A 22,695-nucleotide genomic window follows, 5' to 3' on the forward strand; every position below is an offset into this window, starting at 1 on the left:
GGGCTACCTATATACTGTTAATTAGATAAATAAATTCATTGTACTCAATTTTAATAAAGCAAAATACAGCAAAGATAAAAATAATTACTTACAATGCAAAATATTATCAATCGACAACTAATCATATTTGATAAATATTATTATGATTATATTATTAAACTAAAAAACGATACTGTTATCAATAAATATTGATAAGCCACAATAACAAAAACAAGTATGATTATGACTGACATACAATAATTATCGCCACATGATAACCAAAATTTCTACATACACAATTTTCTTTATATTCACAGCTTCCAACGAGTTTATAAATATTTTCTTATCCAAATATGTAACAAAGAAAACATATGATAAAAAAACAAATAAATACACATATTTTTTCTAATCAACAGAGATAAAGCCCGGCATATGGTTGACCTAAAAACGTAACAATATCCGAAATAGATAAAAAGCGTAAATATAGGCGATCAAACTAGCAACGTAGTATTTGTGTCAAAAGCAAAATAGTTACTCCCACGCATGAAGTGCGTAAATTCGTTCCATCGTTACACGTTTCACTGTTAGACGTTAAATAACCGATATTGTGTAATACGGCCATCAAATTTACTGGCAATTAACGCTGATGTAAATTCATAATAAAACTTTGTATTATACTGAAAGACGCATTGTATCGTACTTAACCATTATTATGTAAGGTTGTTATGAATATGTTTCAACGGTTATTATATTGAGAAACAATGATCGATATTATATTTACAACGGTTATTATATTATTCATAAAGTCAAATTGATTTCGGATATCAATTACGTAAACGTAGATACGTAGATTCATACATGAATGAACTCTTACAAATTCGAGTTTGTATTGAAAAAGTTCGTTTGAAGGGCATAAGTTATTAAATCACAAGAAAATACGATTCTTTATTAATATTTTACTATTGTATTGAGTATACATATGTTAATATCGTTTTAAAGTATTTACGTGATTTTATTATAAATTTTGGTTCAAATTAGACTATTCAATTGAAGGTGGAAAACCAAATAAGAGCATAGTTTAAAACGAGTGGTAAATCAATAGAAATGTAACTTAAAATAAACAATGTTTTCAGCATTGAGGCTGTTCAGAAACATGCGGTGAAATAGTAGTTCTAAAAATTTCATGCTAATGACGAGAATCTTGAAGATGAATAATTTTATGCGTTTTTCTGAAAACGTTTGTTGAATAAGAACCACGCACTATAATTCAAAAGCTTGTGTTAATAATAGTAACAGTTTTAGACCACTTAAAATAGCTGTGAAAATAAAAAGTCACAATAAATGGGTGCCGTACGAACTGAATGAAAACCAAAAAATCACTGTTACGATAATGATTTTCAAGATTTTATCAACTACATAATTCTGGAATTTTATACTACAGGAATAAACGTACTTATTTCGATCAATAAAGTTAAATTGATTCTTAGCAACTTTTTTCTAGCAACTTAAAACAAAAGTGAACCAAAAATTGAGCAAAAATAAAAACACAATAGCGAAAAAATTATGAAATAATTTGTTTATTGATTTTTACACATTGGCATCAAATATAAGTGTTCCTGTAAACACTTTATAGGACAATTAATAATAAAGTCAAAAGAAGATATCGTGACAAGGGCCGCCGAGAGCGAACCCAGGCCCTTGAAAAACAATGATTCCGGGCCTCATGACAAAAATGACACTTTATATATTTTTTAACAACGTAATGTAATTTCTTGAATTAATAATAATACGTAAAAGTTAACCCTTTCTATGCAGTAGGAACGCTCGTTGCCGAGTGTTCCCACTGCGACGACGCCGACACGATTTTATTGCTTTTGACGTGAATTTTTGACTTCTGAGATATGATAATTGTTTTTGCGCTCTCCTATTGACGAAAATTCGGTTTGATCAGCCCTCTTATATTAGAAGTTCATAGTAATATCGGTAAGGACAGCTATCATATCTTTAAAAATAGTGTAATGTCGAAATGAAGACAAACTTAGGAGCAATATGTAAAATGCAATGTCTGTGCTTATTCTTCCAATTATTTTTCCCTGAGAGGCGATTGGCTTAGTTTATATTTTGTATTTCATCTAATAAAAATTCTAGAACTATAATTAATTTTAGAACTTCGATTAGGTTAGGTTTGGGTTTGAACAGCAAATGGACGTTTTGCAACTGTCATATTTTAGAGAAACATATTATCCCCTATCAGCTAGTAGAAATATATATCTACTGGTGAAAATGTATTTGGACTTTACTAGTGACATAATAACTTTACTGAAAAATACACATTCACTGCATTTCATGTGAATACAAGTATGTAAATATATATTTTACTACATATAGAAAAGTTAAAATCATATAATTGAACTAGCACCTGCCGGTTATTTATATTTTCACTGGTAAAAATATATATCTAATGGTGAAAATGTATTTCGATATGATTTTACTGAAATGCATATTTTAAAAAATATTTTCGTGTTAGATTCGATACTGTTTTTTCTAGATTTTATTTGTGGAATAAACACATGAAGCTGAAAGAATTATTTATTGATTTTTCTGCATTAAATCCAATTGTCAAATAATCGATAATACAATATATAAAAACATGAAATTTATGAAGCCACTAATCCTACTCGTTTTCCCTATTGAATGAGATAATAATTATCTCTTATATACACATTTCATTAGCACAAGAAAAGTTATCTATTATAGATAAGATAGCAAAATTTCCTGTTTAACTATAGTATATTATTATTGATTTTTTAAAAAACAACTATCGTAAATTCATCGTCTGCCTAGTATAAATGTCTTGAAAACATTATAAATTATAGTCTAGGCTTTTACTATATAATTTTTTTAATACTATATACTGATATTAATTATTTGTTTGAAGTATTGTTGCACACGCGCTGTTAACGCCTCAGGCGCACGCCTGTTGTACAATATAACAATAGAGAAATATTACAACATAAAATTCGAGCATCTAACTGACCGTTATATTTTATTACATTATTTACCAACAACAATGCTCCCAATCTATCCTTGGCTTTATATGTCAAAGCGTTAAATAAAAGCATAGTAGCAACGGCCAGTTAAGGCAACAAGTAGGCGAACCCATTGTGAACGGCAATATAGGCTTTGGCCATTGCGAAAGAAAACGTGCTGCGTTCGTTTGTATATATGCATAATGGTTGCGAAACGAGACCAGCGATGATCCCTCTGCACACAGAGGTTACTTCCGCGCATCTGGACCGCGTCTAGAAATAATCTAGAACGTGTTTCGACACTTCACAGATCGCGCTGGACACTGCTCTAAATTCGTACCGGCGCTAGTCAGTTTGTAAACATTAATCTGCAATGTACATACCTAATCCACTCATCGTGGTATCCAACAGAAGGAAAAGGTAAACTATACCATATATACCTCTATAGATCAGAAAAAGCTGAACAAGATTCCAAAAATAAGTCTGATCCATTTTTTTTAGCTCTTTTGCAGTGGGAACGCTCTTTACCGAGCGTTCCCACTGCAACGGCGCCGACACGATTTTATTGCTTTTAGCATAAATTTTTGATTTCTGAGAAGTGATAATTGTTTTTGCGCCCTCCTATTGACCAAAATTCGTTTTGGATATACAAACTTTGATCAGCTTTCTTATATTATTAGAAGTCATGTTTTTAAAATATAGTTTAATATCGATATGCAGACAAACTTTGGAGCAATATGTGAGATGTGATGTCTGTCTGTACTTATTCTTCCGATTATTTTCTCCTGAGAGACGATTGGCTTAGTTTGTATTTTGGACTTAGGTTAGATTTTTGGTTAGTACGACCGTGTTCAGGCTTATAGATCTTTCAGAAAAAGGAAAGATCTATAAGCTTGAATTTTTTTCCTTTCTTGGGAAAGTCTACCGTCCCCTTCAGTTCACAATTATCTAACCAATAACGACGATTCGGAGCGGAATCAGACTCTTTTTCAGCGTCTAACAAATAAACTATTTATAAGTACCGTTAAATGGATCCCCGCTCATATAATATACACAATCGTTTGTTTTACGCCGACGAGAACAAAACTTTGTTCTTAGAAAGACCTATGGACACGAGAGAAATCAATTAGTATTATACGCATTTAGCAAGTCTACGGTAGAGATGAGTAAAATAATATATTATACATTTTTTAGAAAGACATATTATGCTTTTTTTAGAAAGACGTTCGTACGAGACGAAAATCAGTAAAATAGTGCAAAATTTGTTGTTCTAAGAATGTATTACTAATCGCGAACAGTAATATCCGCCATGATGACTTGTCAATTCACTGGGATCACATAATCAGCAATCAGAGTCAAATGCAGAATAATTATTTTTGTCTCAAATAACACATTCTGAGAGTAACTATGACTTTAAATCTTGAGAACTACATATATTTTTATGTATAGTGTGAGTCAAATAGACAAAATAATTGAAGAATCTGTATCAAATTTATATAGCAGAAAGCGATTAACAAATAAATTTTAAACCACTAATAAATTATTATTTATTTCACTTGCGACTAACCAATAAGTGGCTTACAAGGATCTGTGTGTTTATTATACATATTATACATATTAATATAAGTAATACAAAGCAAAATATATATATAACGAGATTGGTATTTGATACTAAAAATTTGGTTTTACCCTAAGATAAAACCACGTATAAAGAGAGGTTATCACAGTTCGAATTCAAGAGCACTCTTAAATTATTAAGCAAGGGAGAAGCAGAAAGGGTCAAAGCACTCGACGACTCGATGTATACAATATTTGACAGTTTATGTTAAATATACATATGTGTATATCAGTGACGTGAGTTTGTAACTTGGGTAAGCTGTGAATAAAATATCATAAGCCCTTTTTTTCCATAGAAATAGAAAAATCCGATACGCAGTATTCGATACAAATTAGAAGTTTTTGGCTATTACAGATATAATGAACACACACGATAAATGTTAAAGTACGTAATAGCTTCTCAATTAATATCATTACAATATGTATTAACACAAAAGAGAAGGAAAGTCACTATTTAAGAATATTATAATAATTTGATTTAATATAGCAAAATATAGATTTGTTAAAATTGCGTTTATCAAGTAGCACCATAGTTTTAAATTGTTTTGGTATAAGTCAAGACTATCAAAAAAAAACCTAAATAAGACAACAGTTGATAAATAAAAAAAAATTGTCATCATTTGATGATTGAAATTATTTGTCCAACTATTAAAGTAAGGTACTCGTTCATATTTTATGATTTAATAACTTGAAAGTTTTAACTTCTAAAAACACAAAAAAGTTTTTGTGTATTTTAACAACGCAGGTAGTCATTTTTATCGCTGCGTTATCTACAGTTCAATTGTACCTATTTTTGTTAGGCGAAATCTTCCTATCTATATGTTATTTATAACAGCCATGGCCATAATAAATAATAGCCGACAAAGAAAACAATGAATAAAAAAAACACTTTGTAATTACCGAAATTCCATAAATAATTGTGCAGCTGTGAACTTTTTTTATAGATAATATATTTGTTTACCAATCTACTTGTGAAAATGTATTATGTGTTGTAAATTGACATATTTAAAAAAATATTTTCGGGATAGATTCGAGACTGTTTTTTCTAGATTTTTTTAGGAATGAGCACATTGACTGAATGTATTATTTATTTTATTTTGCTACATCAAATTACCGATAATACAATCTATAAAAACATTAAATTTATATTCCCTGGGAATTTGTTCCCTCTCGACAGGCCTGTCTACAGGTCAAGAGTAATTAAAATACGATTACTAATCAATCTATCTGTTATTAGATGATTACCTATGCGAATACTGCGCTTTTTCAGCATAGCGTGTTCAAGCTTCGTTTCTTAACCTTTGAACCAGGTCATACAACCACGCTAGGGTTTTCGAACTCATAAAGTCCACCGATACTCTTTCAACAAATAAAAAGTTCTTTCCTCGAATGTATATATAAAGTTACAAAGATCTTCTCCATAAACGTCCCGATCCATCCTTTGTTCGAGTCTAGTTCGCCAGACTGCTTTAAACGGACGTACATGTATACTTTCTTGAGGGTTTTCATCTCCGACTGAAGATTTGTATTGTACCTACTCTACTCTTAAAGTACTCTTATAGCCAGTCGTTTACACCGAACCCTCCATATTGGTTTTATTTGTTTTATAAAATCTTGTGCGTAGATAATAATGTTTATATGCTGCTGCGTTGTTATTTTCATCTCGAATGATGATAACCCACTGACATTTGACACTTTGATTATTAAAAACGAGCCACATGTGTTTCATAACTGGATCGATAATAAACGTCAATGAATCGGCAAGAACATTGGCAATTAAAGCAAATCAAGTCTGCGCCGTGTCTGGTTTCCTCGTCTGTTGTGCAATAGAAAAGTGCATAAATACAAACTTGACTGACTAGCCTCGATCGGATCTGGTTTTACGATTGAGTAAGATTGTATCAGAATATCGCTTACGATTGGTTCAATTATAAAGAATAACATCCTTGTTGCATTAGATATAAATATAGTATACATAGAATAATATATTAAATCATTCTCACATTGTCGCAGAGCACAATCGCTTAATCCTAATTGAACTGGATGTCAAATCATGAAATGAGTTGTCAACTTCGTGACCGTCAATCGCCAATTTTCTTTACCCAACGAGCACCATCGCTGGTTTTATAATGTTTAATAAGTACACAATGATGATCTAATATACATATGTGTACTAGAGAGAACGTCTTCAAATAGACGTTTCTGATTATTTTCGAAAGATGGGTTAGTTTTATAAATATTTAACTACATAATCCTTGTTTAAAGATTCATAATAATATATATATTCTACTATATTCACTTAGTAGCGGAACTAAAGACCGCGTAACATTTATAAAAACATATTCGCATTTAAAAAAATATATTATATGAATTCTACGCACTTGATACTATCACGACTTGGTGAAACATATTTTGAAGGTTACTCAAATTTATCTATAATCAAGGTTTAGTAACGAATCAATCATAGCAAACATCGTTGGGTATCAAGCTTTGTTTTTATATATACTGAAAAACTTAATTTAACAAATTTCCCTATTCTTTAATAAAAATAATTTTCCCACTTGAGAAATACCATAATTTATATGTGAAATAAAAAACAATTTAAAGGTTATGTAAACTAAATTTTAACGCTGTGTGGGTAGTTGTAAATCGATTTTTTACGAAAAAAGTAGTTCTGTCAGGACCACACGTGATTGTTACGACTAAATTACTAAAAATTGCTCTAATTGCGACCTTCTAATAACGAGATTTTTTCTCTCATGGGCGTTATATAGTCGTATCTAAGCGGACATCCGGTAAAACACTTATAAAAAATACCCGAACAAAACCGAATGATCGGTGCCAAATACAAATAAATGCGCCACTAAAAACAGTCTTAATACATATTTATTAGACAATAAAGAAATGATTGTTTCCGTCCCGAATCATTGCATTAGCCAGATAGAACTGAAAAGGCGCTGGAAATCCCGCCCTTCAAATTCTCAAGATCGAGCACGGCCGTACCAAATCATTTCCATTACTTCCACCAGATACTCAAGAATCATATACTTCATCCAGAAACTTTGGTCAGAACTTCAATCCCAATAGCTCAACACGATCTTATAGACTTGGAGATCACATGATTTTACGTTATGAATAAATAAAGAAAAACGAAATTTAGGCTATTCTACTAGTACACACATCAGCAGGTGAGAGGATTTAAATTTGTCGATGAGACTTTGATATTATACGTCATCTCCATATTTTTCTGAACCGCAAAAAACTTATGGAAGAGAACCAAATTTCATGCAAAGACTATGTTTCAGACAAAAAACATTTATAAACTCCTGTGAGTTTTCATATGCTATTATTTTTAACAAACAGCAAGTAAGAAAGCAATCTTTAACATGTGATTTTTTTGTTCTACATAAAGCATCCGTATACATTAGGAAGATACTGTGAGGATATTATTGTTGAACTGTAACTAAAAATGATCGTTCATCAATAAGAATAAACTAGAAAATAGTGTAAAGAATGAGTCCACACAAAACCCTCGTTACGACTAGAAAAAACGGGTTTCCCATAAATACCACGCAAGGATTCTCCGGTGTATTGAATGAATATTTCTTTGTTACGAAACGGGCATCCATCAAATAAATGTCACTTTCAAAAGGCGTATATATATTTCCTTGTTCTAAGAAGCGACTAAAACGATTGACTGGATGATCGCTGAATGATTGTGATGGGTCAGTAATCTTTGAAGCCCTGAATACATAAGGCTGGTCTCCAATGAGGACCAGACAGACACTGACAGAAATTCATAGATTCGCCCCGTCTGACAGACGCAAAGATACGGTCTGAGACTATCGCTGCCACACCAATTAGAATCTATCCCTTAGGATCTTCCCCTTACATCATCCTTCCGCCAGCTTCTCCACCACCGCTCGGAGAATAACGATCTCGCCCATTATAGTAACTTGCAATATATGTAATATAATATAATATTTTTTTACTAGTTTCCACCTGCGTCTTACTGGCTGCGAAGTCGCACACTCAAAAGCAAGTGATGGACCCCGACTTGATATGAATACGCAAAGTTCAATACCCGAAAATGATTTGACAAAATATCAAGATCATACACAAAGCTTGGACGAATACGAGAGAAAGCCAATTTAGGACCAAGATCGTTACTGTTTAGCTTTGGTTCATCCCTTAGTGAAAGAGTAACTTTCGGGTGGCCATTAGTGGGCGATCATCCGATAATGACTACAATGCTTTTTCCAAGATTTTCCTAATCTCGCGGATGAATTAAAATTAAATCAGTGCATAATGCCATATATAGATTTCATAATAATTAAAACAGTCACTGATTTACGTACTTTGATTTCAGTTTGGTGTCTTATCACTTATTTAGTAGTTGTTGATTGTGTTTACCCAGTTGTAAAACACTGAGCTGATTTGTAATAAATAAATAAAAATAAAAAGCTGTAAGAAATGTTCATGAGTTATGTTTTAAATAGAAAAAATATTAATTGCAAAAGTTTTTAATAGCAAACTTTGTTTTTTCTTTTACAATCGTTTTTAATGTATAAAATTATATTAAAAATATCTAAGATATTTCGCGAAAGATCTTGAAATGAGCTTTTTTCTAATGTGTTTCACGAAAGTAATTTTCGTTTTATTTGTTGCCATAAGTATATCTAATAATCTTGATGTCGAAAATATATTTTTGAAATGATTGTAAAGCAGCTGCATTACTCCAGTCTGAAATATGTTTTTTGCACAAAAATGCGATTAACCAATCTGCAAAATTGCCAAGCGCGCTACTTAACGCCTGCCCGACACGAAATTGAATTAAACAAAATCGTGCACGAAGAGCTGTGTTTCTTTGGTTAGTTGGGTTTTCAAGAGGGAAACGACCCGAACGGCATCGGAGTGACGACCTCGCCGAGAATTATACGTTTTGACTGACAATTTTCGCCGTTACAGTAAAAATCCGCCCAAGGAGGCAACGTTCGCTCGAAATTTTCCAGCAATTTTATTTTTATCTAGATGCAAAACTGAAGTTATGTACCGACACGGCTGACGAGACTACATCTGAAGTAAAAAGTTTACAAGAAAAATCTAAGAATTTGCTTGAATTAACACTGACTCAGAGGCTGAGCGAAATTCGACACTTTTAAATTGTTTAATTCTGAGCAAATCTTTTGAATACACATGATGTTGATGAAGTTAAATATAGTCTTGAGAAATGCCCGAACCTTTTACCCGCATTTCACCCAAATTTACAAATCGTCGGAACTTTTAAATCAACCGTTTTTAAGTATCAGTTAACTCTCTTCAATCAATCGCCTGATAGCCAAAATCATAACTTTTTTATATTATTGTATAAACCTAGTTAAAAAAGATCTATAAAAAGCTATTTTTTTATAAAATTATAAAACAAACAAGTATTGTTTCTTTTCAATTGAAAACTTTATCTTTGATTTCTTAACATATTTTTTTGTTGATTATGGACGCATAAACCCGTATTAATGTTCTCGTCACGTTGCAGAAACGAAGAGTTAAACAAAAATATGTTACAATAAACATAAAAGAAAAGCTCTTGTATAAGAGAAAACTTGACATTCAAACAAAGACATTACATGTTGGGTGTTGATAACCAAAAATATTTTTAGAATGCGAAAATTACATTATAAATAAATGTATATTATTAATTAATTATTTAACACAAATTTTAGAAAAAATAATTATAACAGCTCTGCCATTATCCATATTTGATAACAAATAATCAATAAAAAATAAATATAGTCTGTATATTGTTTTATATGTATGAATATGTAATAATAAATTTATCATCTTTAGTTTTTTCCTACAAGACTTTTTTATTATAATCAATAATATTAATCGATAGTCACTCGTAATTTTATTCCTGTTCTTAATCAGTTTGGAAGCCCTACTTACAATTAAGTCAACATCAACGGAAAGCGAGCGATAATTCTTAAGAATATTAATTACAAAAAATGGAAATAGACTATCTAAATCATTACTAAATGTATCGGTCTATCTAAAAACTTATTTTACTCTGCAAAAATATAATATTTATTCTTATATTTATAATATAATTTTACAATTGCTGTATTGTTTTCTTACATTACTCTGTTTAAGACTAGGGCTTCCAAAAATCCGTCAAATACGAGCTGGGAATTTCCGGGTTGTCTCGACATAAAATCGCTAGTGAGCACACCGAGCAATTTTCTGTTTTTTTTTTATTTTTTATCTTTTGATGACCGTTAGGGCTAGGTAAAGGAGCTGGTCCGGTTCGTATCACATAATTTTTTATATTTTACGATTTTTTTGTTTTAATTATATATATTTATTATTTTCTAAAAACATAACACATTGGACTAAGCTGTTAGGTTACAATGGTCTTAATTTAATTTAAATAAATAAATAAATATAGTTCACTATGGGAAAAGCAAGGTGATTCTAAATCATAAACAACCTGAGATTGTCCCTGATGTTTATTAATTGTCATTGCAAAAGTAAGTCTTCACAAAAATTTATATTTTTTTTAAGTTAAAAGGCACGCCCCAATCTGTATTGTCGCATTTAACAAAACCAGCTTCAACTATATTCGCAAGCAATGTTTTGACGCACAATCTAATTTCATTATCTAGGTGAATCTATGTTATGAAATAGGATAATTCAAAACCATATGGCATTCCAAGCTCTGTCGGGAATTGTATTATTTGCTCGTTATCTATCACTATATTAACGGACTTATTTTTAATATTAAATATACTATTTTTTTCCATCTAAAAACGACCCTAGCTGTTTAATAAAAACTAGACTTTTACCATACACAAAATTTTAAGGAATATATGTATATAATAGTTAATTTATATAATAGTCTTCCAAGAGAAATCCGAAACAGCAAAAATATAACGGGTTTTATAAATGGAATAAAAAAACACCTTCGTACATATAGAAATAAAATATTATAATATTAAGTCTTTATTATTGTATATTTTTTCTTTCTGTTATGTATTTTTTATATATTTTTATATATGTTTACTAAATTTGTTAGATGTAAAGATTAGCTATTAAGCTAAATAAATTAATAAAATAAAATAAAATATACACAGTATTATTTTTAATCCAAATGTGATACGTAATAGCAATAATTGTTTGATAGACTATATGATGCACTTGCAATAGCAATCAAGTATAAATATAAACAATGAATGTTTTTTGCGTCATTGATTGTGTGACCCACATATCAGCACGACATCTCGTTAGATTATAAGATACATTCAAGACTTTCCATTTTTAAAAGCATTTCGCACAATTATCCAACTAAGAGTTAATCGCAGCGTATCCGCACGCTTCGTCAGAGCATAGGATCGCTTACAGATCAAGAGAAATTTCCCATCTTCCATTGAAACGCTGCCAATTATTTAATAATTTAACTACCCGAGTGTTACAAATTGAATGTGTAGGAACACATGTGCTACACGTACAAGAAATATTCGTAAAATAGAGTCAGGAAAATATTTTTTTATTTATTCTTCAACATATGTATAAGTCAATCAATTTAGTAAGCCTAGCAACGAATTTTTTGATTTAATAATAGGTCTGAATACTTATTGGTATTGTTCTTCAAGTCAATTATTTTTTTCATTTTTTTAATGAAATCATTAGTGGCAACATATAGCTTTCACTCATAAAAGTCACTACTTCCTGCTTTAAATTAACGATTACAGAAACAGTAGGCGATAATTTCTGCAGCATTTTCTCCTTTCGCATAAAAGAAACGGATCACTGAACAACATTGCTTCAATTGTGACCTGGTAAAACTAGGGATTCGTCACGCGGACCCTAGTAGAAACGGCAGTATTACTTTCCAAAAAATCTTAGTGCATAGATTAACAATATTAAAAATATTTTCATATTCATTCTGAACACTGTCACCTGAATGACTCATATTTCAAGCTTCAACATATGGGTATAAAAGGCCCGTCTCTAACGCCATCGCTTGTCTGAGAAGACGTGCTTTACAATAAGTTATAAATGTAATGGTTTATACCGTTGCAGCAGTAGTATAAATACATATCATGTAATATCGATGCAGCGGAAGGTTACCCTTTGTTCCGCCGAGAAAGGACAATGGATTTATATAGTATACGTGTTTGAAAGAACAAAGGAAGTTTCAGGAGAGCGAATCTGTTGTTTCGAGAGTGCGATTTTTGGAACGTCCGCGTGGAAACGTTGACAAGAGCTTGGCAACGTGCCAAAATCTGATGCACATACAGTGCACAGACCTTTGTTTTCAGACTTTATCGATGTAACGTTGGGTGGCGAAAGCCAGAAAACGTGTTTGGTGTTTTGCTCTATTTGAATGTATCGACGTTGTGCACACAAATAGTATGCATTTTACATTCAGTGAAGCCAAAACTATATAAAGAAGTTATAATCTTGTTATTCACGAACATATTCTTCCAAAGATGTAATATTTTAATCTATCGATTTTTAACCGTTTGGACAATAACACTGTTAAACTGGAACTATAAAATAAAAAGCTTAATTGTATAAATACTCATTTTTAATAATTTATAAACAAAGAGGATAGTGCGTATTTGCCATTTAAAATGACATCAGATTTGGCTATTTTTAAATGGTATTAACATTACTGTTTACGAGTCAAGTAATTCAAACAATGACGAACCGACAATCAATATTATATAGCTCGACACGTGTTTTTAATCTGGAGCAACCTGTACATTATCTTTGCATATTAGCCACATAAAATAAAAATGGTGTACATATAAATGTCATGGACAAATAATAAGGTTATATTTAATTAAATTTTGATCTTGACAACTCAATAAGGAAATTACATTATTAAGCAACATTTAGAAATATATTTTTTTTAATTATTATGATGTTAAGTACAAAAGAATCATTACATTATATAATATATTTCTGCTTATTTTAAACAATGCAATTATTAAAAAAAAAATACACCACAAAATCCGGTCGTGCAGTGTAAATATTTAACCGAGTTAATGTCATATTTGAACAGGAAACTCTGATAATGAGATTTAACCAGCACACCGACGCAACCACGTTTAACCTAATTTTGAATACATTACGTATATCTTATAAATAATTTTAATCGACGTGATTTATCTTAGTAATATTTAATCCATTGTATATATGTATATATACAACTATTTTATCGATCATGTTAACAAAACCCTAGAATAGAGATATCACTCTACTTTAAGCTTACACATTTATAAAAGTCGGTCATGGTTAATCTTAAAACTTTGCGATAAACAGAAATCGAGCCATGGACGATGCTGAATAAGAGGTCGAGCTATGAAAGAAGAGTAGTTTGAGACTAGAAAGAAAGCAAAAACATCATAAAAATGTTTGGAATAATACTAACGCATGAAAAAAAATGTACAAAGTTCACTTTCAAGTTCATTTGAAAAGGCATATGCGTAATTTTCAATGGAAAGATAAAAAACATCGACTTGTTTGTTTTCATTGTTATACATATATAACAAAGATACCACTATATACCTATTTATGTGTGTCAATACCGGTAATGAAAATCCCGGTATTATTGCAATCCCTATTTACGATATTTAAAAATGAGCAAGTTTGTTAAAATACGAAAAGTTAATATAAAAAAATCGGCGGCCGGTCAAAAGAGCATGCGTCAAATGAGCGCTGCATTATAAGCGCTGCGTCATAAGAGCGCGTACCAAAGTAGCGCTGTAACAAAATAGCGTAATATATCAAATGTGCAGACAGTCATAAGAGCGCAAAAATACTTGGAGAAAAAAAAATTAAAAAATCAAGAATTAGGTATACAAAATATAAGTCAATTGTGAGAAATTTACAAAAAATAAAAATAATTCACGAGTTATAGGCGGTAAAATTAGTATTTTATGTGCCAGAGCGTAATGATTCGTAGTCGTTTAAAATCCGCTAAATTTACAGGTGCATACAGAGCTGGTAGTCAATAGAGGTAAATGTATTTCCGATTAACAATCCGAAAACATTGTATTACAATACAAGTTTTATGACCGACTCTAGGAATTACGAATATTTGATTTAAACTTACTAGAACATTTGCCGGTCAGCAAAAAATAATTATGCAAGGATTAATGATTTAAGTCTTTGACAAGGATTAGTACGCCAACTAAATGAAATTAAATCAATGTTTTTATGAAAATACTATATAAATCATACGATAATATGTCGATAAGAAATCATTTTTTGCAAAATACGAGATGGAAGGTGACTGTTAAATAAGCATGTATTAAATACTCATTTCTAGCAAAAAGATCATATAGAAAAAAAAAAATATTTAATTATATATTTATTATAGATTTATTTTCAAATTTTTATTATATAATAATTTCTACTTTAAAACGTTATTTACCACCTTATCCTTTTCTCTTATTTGTTTCTTTAACAAAGTTACGTTAGTGTTTTTGATGTTAAAAATACCTGCTATTTAAAAAAAGACGGCGGATCAGACTGGCTAACAAATTAAACCAAGATACTCAAAAAATATATTTTTATAATAAATTTCATGGCGACATCAAAAAATCCACGCAAGTCATCGTGTTCTTAAAAATGTACATACATTCCCAAAAAATGCAAAAAAAAAATAGTTTAACTATGGAACCGCCATTTTCAAATGAGATATTAGATTATGCTGGCTAACGAATTTAGCCTACATTTTTACGAGAGCTATTTTTATAAAAATGTCGATATAATAAAAAAAACGGAAGTTATCGTGTCCTCCAATTTCTTTATATCCCATCTATTTATATAGATATTAATAAACATTGTTTTTGAAATCTACCTAAAATCTGATTATTGCTCAATGATATTTATTTTACTTAGATAGTCAAAGTCAATGCGATGCATTGTCTGATAATTTTTTTTCTCTGAACACGTAATATAATATATACAAAGCGCTACACACATATATACTGACTTCACTGCTATGAGTTGTGTGGTACATATAATTATGATGGCGATATATGATGCAATATATATTTTTATTAAATTGATACATTTTAGATGTGAAGATCATACACTATGTATTGAGAAATCCAGGCCAACATTCATTATCAAATCCTAAAATATACAAAGCGAAAGTTCGTGCAGCATTTCTCAGATCTAAAATTAGCAACCCTAATCATGATTATCCGACAACAATGGATGTAGGTCGCTGCACGCAGTATGCGGAGCGGCGTGACACAGTTTCAGCAATGCACAGGTTTTACTTTCAGTCCACCCTCGTCCCACGCGGAGAGAGTGAACGACCCGAGACGCTGGCTGCAGCAGCCTCGGCCTCCAAGAATAGGATGATCGATACGAGAGGGGCGGCGGAGAGGGGGGTTGTTTGGGTGGTTTAATGCGGATCAGAGTGTGGGAGAGGTGGTCGGGTGGAAGCGTCTACTTCCTGGAGACGGGGAGGTCACTTTTTGCGAAATGGAGACCAGCAGGTAGGTAAACATCGTTGTTTATGTGTAGATGTATCAGACAAAAATAAAAAATAAGGCATATTAAGAATACGCAGAAAATAATATACACATTTACTGACTGTTTGCATATTAAAAGATTACAAGTAGTCGTTTAAAATCTGCTAAATTTACAGCTGCATACAGAGTAGGTAGTTCGAATCAGTCCGAAAGCATTGTTTGACAATACAAGTTTTATGACCGACTCTAGGAATTACGATTAGCAAATATTTGGTTTCCGGTCACCAAAAAATAATAATGCAAGGATCAATGATATAAGGATGATTACAATACTAAGTCTTTGACAAGGATTCATTTGCTGATTAAATTAAATTAAAGTCAATGTTTTTATGCAAGTACTATATAAATCATATGATAAGAATTTATCATTTTTTACAAAATACTAGTGAAGATGATTGTTAAATGAGCATGCATTAAATATTTCAGTCAATATATTAATGATAAAAATAAATTAATAATGTAATACTTATTTAGTCGTATGTTTTAATGCATATTTTACCATTTTTCACGTTCGTTTAAATTTTAATTATCAACTATAATTTAATTTACATGCACAAATATTGACCCAAATTGCTGTAAATAAAATCAGTAAAAATATTTTCTATGTATGTATATACTTTAATATTATAAATACATACTGTACAATACAAACATTTTTAAAACGTCCAAATTTCTCAAGAATTCTCGAGAAATTCGGATCAATTTCCCGAGAAATGCAAAACACCAAGAAATGAGAAACACTATGTATTATTAAGGCAATAGAAGGGAAGCGTAGGGTGGATGATTAATTGGTCAGAATCCAATGAAGAATTTCGCAACAATCTCAGTCTCGCGTTACCTCTATTTGACATTATCGCGTGATTTATGAATTATTCTGATATCATTAATGATACAATAAACGATTTTTTGTGCAATACGTTTATAGCCGAAGTTAATAAGCTGATTTGGATAAGATTATTTAAGAGTCAGCTAAAAATACCTATGGGACCATTTATATATTATACATATATTTGATTATCGTTCATTAACGAATAAAGCAAAGAATACATAAGTAAGTAATACAGTTAATATTCAGTATATATTTAACTTGGTATATTTACAACTGAATCGAAAGAATAAATTTAATATAAATAGAAAGAACTGGCGAGACAGGATTTATTTAAAAAATTAGAACGCTTTACTGAATCGTGGTTTAGTCCTCATTATTTCGCTACAAATGAATTGTTCTATGCTAGTCACATTAACACAGGTGTGTATTAGTTATTAAAAAACAAACAGCCCAATATTAATTTTATAGCAAGACGTAAAAGACTCACCATTCGTACAATACACGAACATTTGCTTAACTCGCCGAATACGCGAGTGGTGCATTAGTGGCCGCAGTTTGAAATCTAGAATAAAAATTATAAATAAATATAAATTATCCCCACAGCCACTTAACTCCAATAAACATTAATAGCTTTCATGTAACGCGCAGTACGAGACACCAAAAAAAAAAATACGAAAAGTATTTGATCTCTCCGTACAAGACGCATGATGAAACTATCTCACACGTGTTTACATCCTTTAGAATACTCCTCAATATTTACAAATATTTATTAAGCAAATAAAATAAAAATATTTCATAAACATATAGACATACAAAAGCATTTGCACGAGGGCATTTGCCCCCCCCCCTTGAATTTCGCTAAAAAATGCAAGGCATTTAATTAAATACTATAAATGAAATATAAATATTATTAGAAGCTGAAATGACGTCCCTGATTATAAGGTTTGCCCTCAGAGAAAATCTAAAATAAAACAGCAAAAAAATCTAAAAAAACAATATTTTTTAAAATACGTCATTCCAGTGAAATCATATCAGAATACATTTTCCCCGGTAGCTATATATTTTTATCAGTGAACATATAATTTATCTGACAAATGCTAGTTAAAGTATATGATTACAACTTTTCCATATGTAATAATATATTATTATTTATTTACATGCGATGTATAAATGTTACAGTGTAGTAAGTACAAATATATTTTCACCAGTAGATATATATTTTTACTAGCGAAAATATATTTTAGCGGATATGTGCTAATGAAATTATATGCTGCTCTAAAATATCTAAAGAATTTAACAGTTGCAAAACGTCATTTTGCTGTTCAAACCCAAACCTAGCCAAATTATAGTTTTAGAACTTTCATTAGGTCAAGTAAGAAATAAAAACTAAGCCAAGTCATCCCTTAGGGGGGAAATTGCATATTTCTCCATAGTTTGTCTATTATGATTTAAAAATATGATAGCTATCCTTACCGATATTACTACTAAATTTTGATATAAGAGTATTGGTCAAAATTAATTAAAACCGAATGTTGATCAATAAGAGTGCACAAAAACAATTATCACTTCTCAGAAGTCAAAAATTCACGTCAAAAGCAATAAAATCGTGCTGGCGCCATCGTAGTGGGAACGCTCGGTAATGAGCGTTCCCACTACGACGATTCAGAAGGCTGAATCGATGGCTCTGAATAGCCACTTAGTTAGTTTTGCATATAAAATAATATATTAGTATATACTATATTTGCGTTAACACAGTCAGTTCGAGAGCTACCCGTTTCATTAATAGTTATAATTAAGAAAGTGATGGAAAGTTTGGGTTTACGCCCCTACTAGCTCTAAAGCACACGTTCGATATACTTAGTATTACACCTGTTTATATTTTCAGCAAATTTATAAAAATTAAAATCATTACTATATTTTTTATATCAATCGTTGTAATGATAGGTATATCGAACGAATGATGAAATGGATAGCTTTAGAACTGACTGTGTTAACGCAAATAGAGTATAGCTAGTTTCTACTCACACCGTGTCGTACACAACAGAGTGAATATAGTAGAAGTATAGAAGCTAAATCGATCATTAAAGACCGTTATCGCGGCCCTTAGAATGTGCTTTGACTAAAAAATAATATAAATAATTCAGACAATTTTTTTTAGCATATGCTTTAATTACTGTAGAGGTTTCTATATAATTGCCCAGTAAACAGCGATACTTGAACAAAGACGCTTTGTTAAGCAAAAACACGAGAGGAATTGTCATCTAGGAACATCTTTGATTTGAAGAGATAAAATTTCAGCGGCCACAGAGTTTTGAAAACCATTAGCATTAATTACCGTATTAAAAACTATATAACCGCATTAAGTACCTTTATTTGTTTATGATCTTCGAGATATAGGCCAAAAAATTATTATCATTATCTTGTGTACCGAACAGTATTGTTATAGAAAGTGACCACAATGGTTTCGCCTATAAAATGTCACCCGGAAGGCAAACTATTGTTTGAATAAAGGGGTTGCACTTCAAACAGTTGTTGGATATTGGTTTAAATAAGCCTTTTCTTAGATTCGTCCAAGGAAAGGTATTGACACATGCTTACATCAGCATTTTTAGAACAGAGTAAGCAGAAATTGGAGACTGTCACTTTTGGATCAACTTGGACTCTTCCTCATATAATGTGATATTTTAAACATGTTAGAAAATAAAAATAAAAAACATTTTTATCTTATTATACTTTTATACTACCGAAAGGACAAAAACGCGTCGCAATTTTGTAAAATTTGAGACATAATATGTCAAAGATTAAACTTATATTCCAAACAATGCAGTTTATCACACAAAACGCGAATCGGCAATAATCATCGACAGAAATATTTTGGCCTAAAACATTTATTTTACATAATTTATATGGTAAATATAAATGTATTAAATTTTATATTATTGTATAATGCCGCAATATTTATGAAGGTCAGATTTATAATAAATAAATGTCAGTTTGTCGCTAACAAGTACCAGGAATTATTAATTATAATCTAGTAGATGTACGTGCATATACATATATAATATATAAAACTTACACTTCTATATTACATAATAAGTCTCATGAAAGAATAGAAAGCGAGAGCGGCGGCGAAATGTATCGTTCTAGAGAACCTCCTCGTGAATAGTGCCTAGTTTTCTCGGAAAACACATACACGCCTACGACCCCTGGAGAACGTAACATGACACAATTTATAAATATACTACCTCGCAACTTTCAGCCGTAGTTTTCCTTTCATGATTTTATTTTATACTAACGCAGAAAGTGAACGCGGAAAAGCCGAGCCCAGTTGTGCCCGAGCGAGAGTGAAAGCTCGTCAGAGGACGATTGCACTTTAATGATCGATAAATTTCACATCAAATAGCTATAGACTTTGATATTGTATTCTCAGAAGCATTTTATATTATATTCATATTTATGTATATAAAAAAGACACGTTTCCATTGTTACGTTACACGTAAATATGATTAATTTATGACCTATGTTGATAATAAATTATCAATGATATATAACCACTAATTAAACAGATGTTGATCCCTATGGTATTATTCGCGGGAAGAATGCAAGCTTATCTACAACCATAATATTTATTTATTTATATTGTAAATTATCAATGAAACCATGACACGCATTGTTGTTGTAACAAGTAACAACGTTAACACTGAACAAGTATTATTTTTTTCTAAATTTTCTAAATGTTTCCATGCGTTTCAGACATATTCGCATTATATTAAATTTAAAATTAAAGCAATAAATATATTAAAAGTAGTTATATAAAGATTTTAAAAATAACTATTCATAGGTGTAAATAATCAAATATAAGATTACACGCTTTTTACATTTTTAATTGAGATTTTTGAGTCAATTTTTATTGATATCAGACGCGTAATTTGTGACGTTGACGACGCATTCTATCACGCTTGACGAGTTTGCGTTAATACTGAAATAAAATGCAATGAAGTAGTAGATGTTAGTATGAATAGTAAAACGTTTACAAGAATGCCATGAATACATCAAATATGACAAAAAAGATAAGAGAGGGGTCTTAGCATATCATTCACTGGTGATAATATGTGTTTTGATTTATTTTGGACATGCCAAACAAAACTTTTATTATGACTAAGATGCTTGAACCAACCAATGACATTAGGTTAATTAGTACGTAAAAAGGAATAGAAGATTGAAGTGTTTCGCTGGTCCTTCAAGCCCGATAATATAACCTTCGCACGAGAGTCAAGGTCGCACGCAAATAGAAGACGTTCCGACTCCTTAAAATTAAATACATACTAATCGCTAAATCACTATAAAATCAATTGCTGATGAAGTCGGTTTATTTTATGGTTTATGCGAAGCAATTTTGACCGAAATTTACGAAAAGTAGCCAAATTTGATTCAAAACAAATCGTAAAACGTATAGACAAATCCAACATCTCTGGGGCTTTATTTCATAATGTTCTAAATATATAGATCTATTGTCTTCTTGAAATAGAACACCACTTTTGTGCGATGAAACACATCTTAATCCAATTTATAATCAAATTTAAGTGATATTTTTTATCCGTAACGATGTAAATTATGTTGAAATTATTCGTCTTCTAACTTTAAATTGTTTCTTTGTGCTGCTAATTGGCAAATAACAAAATGCGTCTTTCAAATTATTTTCGCCCAATAAAGCATCAATGTTCGAATTAAAACGTGCCAATGACACTTCTGTCTCTTTATATAATAGTACGCATGCAAATCCCCAATTTCCGTTTGAATCGTAATTCCTACTGAAAAATGATAAAGCATAATCAGTATTGATTGTGTTTAAACATATAATAGCGTAATCAAATAGTTGCACTATCACATATCCATCATGTGTGTTACACAAACAGTGCAATATAATAACTAAATGATTAAGTAAATAAAACCGTCGACATTGCTCTCGACGCTAATCGCGGAAACTTCGCAGTGTGTAAATTTTGCGTCGTTCTTCTACTTAACTGCGCAAGTCAAATTAAATACGTTCTATCAACCAAAATACATGTAGGATGAGTGTAATCTATTTTCTTCCGAGAATTGTTAAAGAGTATCTCATTGTAAATGAGAAGGCAAGAAATAATGCGAATTCTACTCATGTCAAGAAATTTTAATAATGTAATTATTCAAAAATTATATTTTATCATAATAAAAAAATAATGTATTACAATAAAATTTACTTCACATTCAGGGTATAATTGTTTTTTTTAAAGATAGCAACATTGATAAAATTACAGAATATTTATGAATAATGGGAAAATTCGGCATTTATTTAGGCACATACTATGTGGGTGGATAAATTCCCGATTATGACCATAGCTATGAATAGAAATTTTAATAAATAAATTCCTATCACATTTAGCGGCTGACCTTGTGACTTATTTATTATCATGGTAAAGGTAAGGCGAATTAGGTACTAAAGCTGCTTGGAGCGAAAATGCAAATCACTAGAAAACAAAAAATGATCGTTGCATCTATTGTGAATTTCAATTCCTCAGCATCATAATAGAGCTATCAACCTTTAGAGGGTTAATTAATGTACTTTCTAGTATATAATCTTATCAATTAAATAAATAAAATTTATTGGCGTAAAAATTGCTCATTTTAGGTACTTAGATAATTATTTGAA

The 22,695-nt window shown here is 30.8% G+C and overlaps 1 protein-coding gene across 5 annotated transcripts in view; it reads right to left on the reverse strand.

The window, feature by feature from the left end:
- Ypel (Yippee-like) overlaps positions 1-22,695 on the reverse strand; it is a 155,481-nt gene that overhangs the window by 67,849 nt on the left and 64,937 nt on the right. For 4 of the 5 annotated variants that reach the window (XM_088184875.1, XM_088184874.1, XM_088184872.1 and 1 more), the window contains one exon: positions 17,494-17,568. The exons of the other annotated variant lie outside the window; for it this stretch is intronic. In XM_088184875.1, the coding sequence (XP_088041001.1) occupies positions 17,494-17,548 (55 nt within the window). In that variant the 5' untranslated portion in view covers positions 17,549-17,568. The remainder of the gene's footprint in view (positions 1-17,493; positions 17,569-22,695) is intronic. 5 annotated transcript variants of the gene reach the window in all.

The sequence above is a fragment of the Plectrocnemia conspersa genome, unplaced genomic scaffold (genome assembly GCF_051122295.1).
Source record: "Plectrocnemia conspersa isolate PC_06_02 unplaced genomic scaffold, ASM5112229v1 ptg000004l, whole genome shotgun sequence".
NCBI lineage: Eukaryota > Metazoa > Arthropoda > Insecta > Trichoptera > Polycentropodidae > Plectrocnemia > Plectrocnemia conspersa.